At 37.2% G+C, this 11116-nt stretch overlaps 1 protein-coding gene across 1 annotated transcript; it reads right to left on the bottom strand.

Annotated features, from left to right (window-relative positions):
* Positions 1 to 4206: 4206 nt before the first annotated feature.
* On the bottom strand, positions 4207 to 10527 carry LOC126708707 (26S proteasome non-ATPase regulatory subunit 13 homolog B). Its single transcript, XM_050408580.1, has 6 exons — positions 10295 to 10527; positions 7649 to 8095; positions 6446 to 6526; positions 5150 to 5346; positions 4926 to 5025; positions 4207 to 4736 (listed from the first exon to the last, which is right to left on the bottom strand). The coding sequence occupies exons 1-6, from the start codon at positions 10445 to 10447 to the stop codon at positions 4551 to 4553; spliced, it is 1164 nt and encodes a 387-aa protein (XP_050264537.1). The 5' UTR covers positions 10448 to 10527; the 3' UTR covers positions 4207 to 4550.
* Positions 10528 to 11116: the final 589 nt, after the last annotated feature.

The following is an 11116-nucleotide window of genomic DNA, read 5'->3' as shown; positions in this document are numbered from 1 at the left end:
GTAGGAGAATCATTAGAGGTGAGTTTCCAAACCCTAGACCAGTCAAACAAAATGCCACTGAAAGAGGCCAAAAGTTGGTCATCCGAACTATCCATGTCTTCAAACGTCCTCCTATTACGTTCCCTCCAAAGATACCACATCAAGCATAATGGAGCTAAATTCCAAATGCTAGACAAATGCTTTCCAGGCCAATTCCACCAACCGAATAGAGTATTCACAACCAATCTTGGCAAGACCCAAGAAAACCCAAAAGATCTAAACACCAAACTCCACAACCGATAAGCCTTTCCACAATGTAGTAACAAATGATCCACCGTCTCCCCATTACTGCGGCACATGATACACCAGTCAACAAAATCTCATCTACCCCTCAAATTATCACCTATAAGGATCCTATCCCATACAATAGTCCACACAAAGAAGGAAACACGCTAAGGAGCCTTAACCTTCCAAACACCTTTCCAAGGAAAAATAATTGGCAAGGGGCTTCTTAAATTATTGTAAAACAATCGAATATCAAAGTCCCCATTCTTTGTCAACTTCCATCGCATACGATCTCCGTTCTCAATGGGAGGTAGATTTGAGCCCAAGGTACGGAGAAAATCATCCACCCCACCCATTTCCCAATCATTTGGTCTCTGAGTAAAATGAAAATCCTAGCTTCTCCGCTCCTCAATCCCCAACCGTTCAAGAGAAGAGGCTACCGATGCCTTTTTATTGGAAGCAATCCCATATACACTCAGAAAAGTCAATTGAAGTGGAGAATCCCCACACCATTAATCTGTCCAAAGCTTCACTCTATCCCCCACCCATACCTCAAAGCGAATATTCTTGCTAAAATCCTTCCATCCCATGCGGATACCTCTCCACAAGCCACACCCATGTACCCCTCTACCTAGCTTGGAAGTCCATCCCCCCCATTTTTCCCCAAACTTGAAAGCTACAACCCTTCTCCAAAGCCTTGTCTCCTCATTCCCTAACCTCAGTCAATGCCAACACTAACTAGTTAGGCCTCAATTACATAAGCTGTTTTGACCTTAGTCAATGCCAACACCGACTGGTTAGCCTGATAGGAGGTGTCTATCCCCTAAATATCGCTTGCACCCTCAACCCGATCACCTTCATCTCCACCCGGAACACCCCTTTCCTCAATCCTAACTCTCAGTGGACTCAGAACGTAATTTGATAACTCAAGACCTATTAATGCCCTGTCACCCTCTGTTTCTGCCTTACCCAGTGTGGACGGAGGCTCATCGACGCAAAGCCCACCAAAAAAAAGACTCTCAGCCTCCACCAAAGTCTCCACAAGGCAACCCAGAAGCTCGGTTGGAGAAAAAGACACCAAATCTGTCCTCGTGGTGTGGAAAAGAGTTGTATCAGCCCTATCCCGTGTCGCTAGTGAGGCCCTGACGTGAAACCCATCAGAAAAAGAACCACCTACCTTCATCGATGCCTTTGTTGGCCCACAGTTCATCTCGGTTTGGGTCGCCGAGCTCGCCGCCGTCATCGGAGCTTCATGTCGTGCTGTGCTAGCCTTCACCGGTGGCGCCAGTGACTCCACGGCAAGATCGACATCAACCCTTGTGTTGTCTTGAGCCTCCGACGTATTGTGAGATGCTTTGGACATCACTGAGGCGTGGGCTTCCTGCCTTAAAAGTGTCGGGTCCCCCCCAGTTGGGCTTTCACCCATTTCCAACCTCAGTGGGCCGGTGGGCTCTGGACCAGAGAACGTTGGAAGGCCCACTAGAGTACCATCTTGGTTTGAGCCCACCATAGGGAATATATGAACCCGTGAACCACTAGGCACTTGCTCCCTCTGATCCCTTATAACCCATAAGGAACTCCTCAGTCCACTTTATTCCACACCACCCTCCTTTTTCCTTCCCCATTCACTTCTACAATCAAGCTTTTTCCTGCCCAGTCAAAGTTCCCCAGTTCCTGTTTATTTCCATAAACATGTTCAATCCAATTTGATTTGAAATTCAATGGAGATCTCCTTTTATATCCTACCAAATTTGTCTTTCCAAAGTTAAACTCCTCTATTCTGCACTGAGAACCCACAACTCTACCTTCTAGAGTCGTCGAACCTAGTAAGCTCACCGGTGCTTTGCTCAACACTTTTTGTTTACTTACTTGGTTTTGCATCTCTAATTGGTTTCTGCCCCTGACCTGCATCTCATGCCCACGCACCATATCGGCAAAAAATTTAAAAGGTTGAATCCTAGAGTTATCCTTATAAGGCTGAGCCACAAAAATCTACTGCCCATTCCCACCATTCACATAGTTTTCAGGATCCAGCATCTTCCTTAGCTCTAACCCAAAAACCCTCCATCCATTCTTTGCTCTGCCTACTGGAATGATAATGGACCTCCTAGACCCACCAACTTTAAGTTCAATCAACAGTAGGAACAAGCCAAAAGAATTGGAGCTCCGTTGGAGGGTGTAGGCTGAATCACCTTCCCTGAACGAATAAAAGTACTTCGGACTGCTCCCAACAACTATCTGTTCTAAACTCTTCATCAGCCATTGTGCCACTTTCTTACCCATGAAGACCTACTTCATGAAGTACCTAGTCCGCTCAAAATTCCTTAAAAGAAAAATACCATCCCCCTTCCTCTACCACCAGTTGAAAAAGTTTGGATTCAATAAAAAAACTACGAACACCACCCATAATGCAACAAAGATAATCCTAATGACTATCAACTCAGCTCTTAAAAAGAAGCAAAGAACACATGATGAAAATACAATTATTTAGCAAATCAAATCAAGAGCAAATAACACCAAAAAAAAAAATTCAGTCATGTGTATAAAAGAAACAACTTAATAAACGGCATTAAAGCGCTTGATTCTTTGCTCTCTTTTTTTTCTTTTTTTCTTTTTTTCTTTTTCTTTTTCTTCATTGGTTTGCAAGAGAGAACCAGATTATTTCAATTTTAGAGTTCAGATATGCCCCAGTTCCGACTAAATTGGTTGAATAACGGTGGGAGAGACCTAAAAATAGAAACGAAATAAACAGAGAGAGGGAGGACTTAGAAGGAGTTTTCGTGACGATTGTTGTAGCTTTTCCTCTCTCTAGCGTTGGGGTCTCCTCTTCTACCACTAAAAACTACTATTCAAGTTTCTTTTATAATATTTCCTTGGCTTCTTCAAATACTCTCCTCTCTTCACTTTACAACTAAACCAGCAACATCTTTTATAGAAACTTGGAATAACTGACATTCCAACATGAAGTTGAAATACAACAGTGCTGGGACAAACTAAAGAACAGCAACATAAAAAAATATAACAAATCATCCCTTAGAATCTGCTGGAGTGGAGGGGGAGTGACACCCTTCCAAATCTGAGTCTGTCCCGAGAGCTTGGCTTCTCTTGCTAAAAGCATGTGCTACTCTGTTCCCTTCCCTTTTCAAGTGTTTGAAGGAGCAGTTGGTGAATGAGCATGATAGAGACTTTCAATTTATGGGGTTTGAAATTTTTTTTGGTTCTCAAGAAAATGAAGGAAAACAAGGAAAATTGAAGCCAGTTGGAGAAATAAGGCATGGCTTTCACCATTGAGGGAAAAGATAAGATAGAAAAAGAAAAAAAAAAGACTGTCAATAATTTTATCATTCATTTGCTGAGATGTTTATTTTAAACATTTGACAGTAATTAAAATGGGAATTTAGTGAATGGCACCTAGGGTACTATATTTAAATTTTGTCCAGACTAAAATTGCCAAGAATCACATGGTCTAGTAACTCTCTAAAAAATGGGGGGTCCTGTAACCTCATGCCGAGAACCATATGGTGCCCAATTACCTCACGTGAGATGACAAAGACATTAAGGATTTAAGCATTTCGAGTGTGTTGTCTGGATGTGTTCTTCCAAGTCCTACATCAAGTATATACTAGCTGATTTGATCGTTATTTACATCGCCAACTGTGTTTTATTTGTTTTTTCTTTACATAGTTTTTTTTATTCATTCCAAGTCACATAAACACCACGAACACAACTAAACCCTAAAATATAAAATACTTCTTAGAAAATATTTTCAGCTGAACATTAGTATGAAAATATGCACACATGATCGAAGCACATAAAGGATGAGGCAAGAGGGAGAAGATACTGTTTCTGAAATATAGGTGAAACTACAAAAGTAAGCTTATTCAGATATTGCAATACGTGTGAAACAAATTAAATGATAACCATTAAAGGAAATGCACTTAATAAGCAGAAAGAGATCACTTGTAATTGTATCCAAGAAAATTTCAAAATAAATAGTTTAATAATCACTCTAAAGTCTAAAACAGCCGTTTTTCATTTTGATGCACCATGTCTCTAGGCATGCCACTATAGTACCAATGACTCTGAAGCGAAGTACAAGAGGATGCTCCTTCCAGGAAAATGATGAAACAGGCAATAAGAAAGGAAGCATACAAAGCTGGCCCTACTGCCCAAGCAACTTACACTTAGTCTGAGTATCTCTTTTTGTTGCCTCTGCAATTTTATCCCTTTTTTTTTTTTGTTAAGGAATCATTACAATGGGCAGAAAGCAAATCAATAAACACGAATCATGATGCAACAAGATCAGGTGTTTCAGCCTCAACGGATAACAAGGCCGTGTGCACTTTATCCAACCAGTTGTCCAGACGGTCACGCAAGGATTTGATCTGTGGAACACCCAATACTCTTGGCTGCACCCAGGATACATGCACTGTGCCCTCAACTTGATCAATTATACCCTCAATCAGATGAACCTGCAATAAAAATCTCACAGTATATTAAGCATTGAAAGCGTGTCCATGGGAACAAAAATAATAATAATAATAATCAACCATAAATGAATGCGATCAACCATGGTTCATTCTTTGAAGGTGCAAATTGACCAATCTTAATGGTGGACATTAGTACTCTTCATTACTATTTCCAGGACACAAGGGACTTACAGAAAGGCTCTTCATAAGAAGATGCTCCACATCCTCTATAGAAAGTTTTGTGCGCTCCGCAATGATACTCAAAGGTATGGTTCGATCTTCAGATGGCCGGCTGCAAGGCAGCATACATCAGTTAAGTACAGTACAATAATAATTATTACATATTGTATTAGAAGAAAAAGTCATCTCCCCTGGGCCCTGGCACAAATCAAAAGTAGAAAAAATAAATGCTAAACCTGAATATAATTTCCATCAAGCAGAGAATGTTTATCTTTTCCAAAAGCTTCTTCTCATTCTCTACTAATGCTGGTTGAGCCCTTAGAGCAGCATTGTGCACATGGCATAGTTCCTGATAACGAACCAAATCACCAGAGTTGAATGCCTGAAGTATATAGTAGAGCCACTCAACCTTTGTCCCTAGAAGACTCTTAATCTGCAGAAGTTGTTCAAAGATGTCATTATCCAACGTAGCAGGCAGCTAAACTGAAGCATATACATACATACATACACACACACATATATATACGAATTTAGTACTAAAAAATCCTATACATTTTAAAGATGAAATACATACTGCTCCAAACATTAATTCAAGCTTCACATGTAATAAATTTTGTCAAAATGTACTCTTATTTCTAAGAAAATTTTTCGGTAAGTAATGTCATTTAAGTATTGATAATGCTAAAATCTGCAATATCAATACTTAAATGATATTACTTACCGAACAATTTTCTTGATAATGCTATGATCTGGACTAATATGGTTTGGTTTGCCAGTAAATTAAAGAGCCTACACATTTTGAGCAATAACAATCAATGAAGAAATAGGTTAAAATATTTTTTCATCCTTAAAATATAGCACAAGTTGTATTTTCATCCTTATAATTTTAAGGAGTATTATCTCCGTCCTTGATAATTTAAAATGTTCAACATTTTGTCCTTCCATCCACTCTTGTTAAGTTCAGGGGAAAAATAAAACCTGATTGATATTTCATGTATAAAGACAGAACTTAAACTTTTTTTTTGTAAGTAATAAAGATATATTAAAAAGAAGAGGGGAGTCACCTGAGTATACAGGAAGTATACATCAAGGACAAAAACAAATCAAGTGCATAAAGTACAAAAAGTCCATGAAACCATGGACTGGAGAAAAAGAATGAAAAAAAAAATAGAACTTGAACTATATCCTTTTTTTCCCTAAAATATAGTTTAGGTTCTATTTTTGTTCCTCAAATTTGTATTCTGCTACACATGCTAATAAAAAAAGTTAACGAAAGCAAACAAAAGGACAAAATGGGTGACATTTTAAATTTTAGGGATGAAAAATAGAATATACACACACACACACCATATTTTAAGGATAAAAAGCTGAACTGGCACATCCTCTCCATTCAAGTTCTAGGTGGTGGGTGAGGTTATGCATTCAAAGCCTATTGTTCGCAAGATGACACTCTAACAAATGAAGTACAAATGTATAGAAATAAAACTAACACAAAAATAGAAATATAAGAACCTTGGTGACAGTGCACTTACAATGGGATGGGCAAGCAGCTCTCCAAAGTTGTAGATGTTATCTCCCAGTAATGCAGAAAGGGACAAATCAAATGCCAAATCCTAAAACATAAATTAAATATCCATAGGTTACAATCACATGATAAAGTAGCAGAAAACAGAAGGTCCATATGGTCAATTAGCAGTCAAAATAAGTGGACCATATAATCAAATGAATTTTATGGCAATCCTTGATCAAAACTGCACAGTCAATTGATGACTATTGTTTGTGCCCTAATTGCCATTAGTCCAACAAGGGACTACCAGCATTCAAAATGATTGCAGAGCAAATACACTATGAACATTTGAGTTATATCTAGTTAAATCATCCTCATAATTTCTTTCCAAAAATTACCTCAAATTGACAATTATGGACCAAGTAAGCTACTAGCCTAAGCATACAAGTTTCAAAACAATGCCAAACTAGTACGATACAGAATTTTAAGAATTATTTTATAAGTAATAAATATTTTATTCAGGTGAAAATGTACTATATGTTCACGATGACGAACACAAAGTACCTAAAACAATTACAAGCAAATCAAATAGAAAATTTAACAAAGTGCTGGAATTCAAAAATGGAAGTACAATGTGTAAAACCCCAAGCCCCAGACCAATCAAACGAAGTCTAGATTAGCAACGACTTCAAATAGTCAATAAGCCTCACAACATCCTGATCCATAGCTAATTAAAACAAATAAATTTTATGCCAGAGTTAAACTTTACTTATATCATATACCACCCAGTACTGTCCCCACGTTTCCTGAGCTGTCTGACTCCATTCTATTTATGGTTACAAGGTGAAGATGGTTTTTGGACTCCTTTGAAAACTTGATTGCAATCCTAGGATGCAATCACCATCAAACTATACCCAATTCAACCTGGCAACATCCTAAAAATCTCTATTAGCCTACTTGGAGAATTTGAAGCCACAGATTTGGTCAGAGAGCATAACGCATTTTATTCTCAAACTGGTACCACTCAGAGACAAAACAAATTCTACAAATAAATCCCCTGAATCACAACAAATAAGAAAAATTATATATATAGCGTCAAAAGCACACATTTCAAGCCTTCCATCAAGATGAAATGCCAAAATTGCCTTAATGAGAGAACAAGCCATGAATAATTCCAGACAACCACTTACATGTAAACCAGATAAAGAACATAAATATAATCACGTACCAGCTTAAATGAATCTGAGAGAGACTCCACTGATGTGTATGCCAGATAAAGAAGAGCACTTTTATAGAACTCAGCAAATTCCTGACGAAATTTGTAGTACTGAGATGAAACCCAGTAATAGCTAGCATAGACAGATGGATCAATATCCGTCATGCTGTCAAGGGTACTCTTCCCATCTTCTAGAAGCTTCTTGCACTCTTTTTGGTCACCTTGCTCAAGTTTAAATATGGCTATTTGCATCTTAATGTAAAGGATTGGTTCTTCAATTCGCTGCTCTCTAGTTGCATGAAGTTTCTCAATCACTCCTTCTAGATATTTAATAGCAGCTTCTTTCTCTGAATATTGCCTAGAAACTATGACAGCAAAATGTGCAAGCTTGAGAAGATTGATTTTGGTCTCAAAGTCAGTGATGAAATTGTGATACAACTGAATCAGAGCATCACCAGCCTGAAATCAATTTAACCAACAAACAGAAGTGTCAGATGCAATTATAAAGAAAACAAACAGACAGTAGATTACAAGTAGGAAAACAAGTGTGACAAGGGGAAAAAAATCGCAAACAATATACAGAGTACCATAACCAATGATAAAACAAGATTTTGTAGCACTAAATCATTGTAGAACTCTTGGACAATGCAATGAACTTGGGTAATTTTTTATATTCTGCATATGAATGGATATGTAGAAAATGACTGGTTCCAGCCTGTAGTAGTAAGGTCTGTGGGTTATTCATCAACAAGTATAGCATGCAATCTAAATCAAGAACACAAGGTAGGTCAGGTCGGTAAACAAGCAATTTGTTAATTACTTAAAGCCAGAATCCCATCTTTTATTTTAATCTAAACAGTGACTTTTTGTTTGTGTGTGACAATTGCACCTATATTTCAATTAGGCATGAACAATTCATGGTAAACAGATTAATTTTGGGTGGGGGTTTGACAGGGATGGAACTGATCAGGTCAGGTACAGTTGAGTTCTAGATAAACCCATCATCTGATTTGACTGTTGTGTTCAGAAATTAGCACCTGACACTGAAAAGAATCAGGCAACCAATTGAAGAAAATACTAGGGTTGGCAGTTGGATTTAGTTAGAACCGGATGAAACTCGGTGATTTTGAATTGGCTCGGTTTTTCGAGGGGAAGCATAAGCAGGGTTATCACGTGAAATTAGGGTAAGGAAAAGACAGTCAACAATTTGCTCAGTTATACAATCCAATTGGCTTTAGTGGGGTAGGAGTTTTGTCAACCCAGAATCCAAACGAAAAGGGTCGGGTTTGAGATATTAAACCCAAACCTGAAAGAGTTATTGGACTAAACCAACCTAAACAGATTGGGTTCGGTTTATTTTATTCTTTTTTTAAAAAAAATTGATAAGTAGGTTGGGTTGGGTTGGGTTGGGTTTCACTGTGATGGGAGGGAGAAAGAAAATGATACAAAAATATCAAGAACACATACCCTAAAATCCTAACCAATGGCACATGGTAGGAGTATGAGCATAATAAGTTCTACAAATAGACATTTGAGCAAAGTACTTCCAATAAGAAGACCCACCAAATTGAAATGCTTATGGTCTAATTGAAGTTTCAGGTCTAATTCTAGTCAAAGATGTCAGTTTTGGCCCATGGCTCTCCAAAGTGCTGTAGAAAGATTTATCCCATTTTTTAAACTCCCAGCAACTTTGGTACATGACCTCCAATATAACCCCAATTAAATTCCCAAACTTTGGAAACCTAAACTTTCATTATTTCTAGCTTCCACTCTTCCTAAGACATTACCAAACCTTTCAACAGCCTAAATATTCTTATAGAGCCAATGAGCTCTAGCTCAAATAACACCTTCCATCCCATGTAAGATCAAGGTCGAATGTGAGGTTGTGGATCAGAGCGCTGCCATGTGTAGATGTAACTTACCAATAATAATAAAAAACAAGTCTAAATGTCTCCTTATAATATCCATTACACTAAAGTCTCAGTAAAACACGACTGAAATTGCCACTAAGAAATCAAAAGAAACAAATATTTTTTCCAAAACAAAGTTGCAAACAAATCAAGTTCCATCCTTTATGAGATCTACGTTGAGCTAAAACTATTTCCTTAGTTACTTATCAAAAAAAAAAAACTATTTCCTTAGTTGAAATTTACAATACCCACTCGCATCTTCTCCCAAATTCTCAGTAATCATAAAATAAAAAATAAAAAACCCTGATTCCAACACAAAACCCTAATTCCCCAATATTCTTCTTCATAATTAAAAAAGTCTAAATGTCCTTATAATCTCCATTGCAGTCAAATTTCAATATAACACAAGACTGAAAGAAATCAAAAGAAATAAAGGTTTTTTTCCAAAACAAATCAAGTTCCATCCTTTATAAGATCTACTAACTTTAACCTTGAGCTAAAACTATTTCCTTCCCTCAAATTCTCAGTAACCAATCAGAAATTATAAAAATAACCCAAAAAAAAAAAAAAAAAACTTTCTTCAATGCCAATAATCAAGCTAACTAAAAAAATAAAAACCCAATTCCCCAATATTCTTGTTCATAAAAACCCTAATTGTAAAAAATAAGCAAATTCCGGCGCAAGAAATCAAAAAGTTGTTGAGATTCAGAAAGCCTAAGAAATTGAAAGAGGAAGAAAAGGCAGAGACCTGGAAGACGGTGAGAGCGACAAACTGCTCGAGCTTGGCAGTGAGCTGGTGCCAGAGCTTCCTCTGGTACAGATCTGCAAGAGAAGCGTACCACTCGCCTAGCTCTGGGTGAGCGCTGCGCAGTGTCTCCAGGTATTGCAGCGGCGCAGCCATGTCTGGAACTCTGAACTGAGAGAGAGAGAGAGAGAGAGTGAAAATATTAAAAAGCAATCGGAGAAGCTCGGTCTGTGTGTGTTGGTTTTTGTTATATATTTATTTTTATATATATAAAAAGAATAAAAGATTTCTTTGGCGTAAAGAAAAGAATAGTGTAATACTACTAGGAAACGAAAAATACTTTAACAATTTTTTAAAAGGAACAGTTTTTTATCATTTTTTTTTTTTTACTACTACTAATATTTTACTTTAAAATTTATAATTTTATTAGTAAAAATTAAAATAATAATGTTAATAATACAACATTTACGATTTTTTTTTTAAAATAACAATAAATATTAAACAATTTAGTTAATTGTCATATTTCAAAACAATTTTGAAAAATAACATCTCGAGTATCTAAAACTCGAGTTCCAGATGGAACTCGAGTTTTTAAGTCTCGATTTGGGGAAAAAAAATTGCGCTGAAAATCGAGTTTTAGAGACTCGATTTCCATAAATTGCAAAAAACGCCGCTATATGGCTTTAAAACGTCACTATAGGGATTAAAAACGCCACTATAGGGCACCCTAAACCTGGTACTTACAAATTTTTTTGCAGGAAAACGCCGCTATAGGGATTTAAAACGTCACTGTAAGGCTTAAAAACGCCATTATAGGTGAAATTT

This window comes from Quercus robur, chromosome 12, assembly GCF_932294415.1.
Source record: "Quercus robur chromosome 12, dhQueRobu3.1, whole genome shotgun sequence".
NCBI classification, from domain to species: Eukaryota; Viridiplantae; Streptophyta; class Magnoliopsida; order Fagales; family Fagaceae; genus Quercus; species Quercus robur.
Note: the sequence above shows the minus strand (reverse complement) of the source record. Positions and strands in the feature narration are given on the sequence as shown.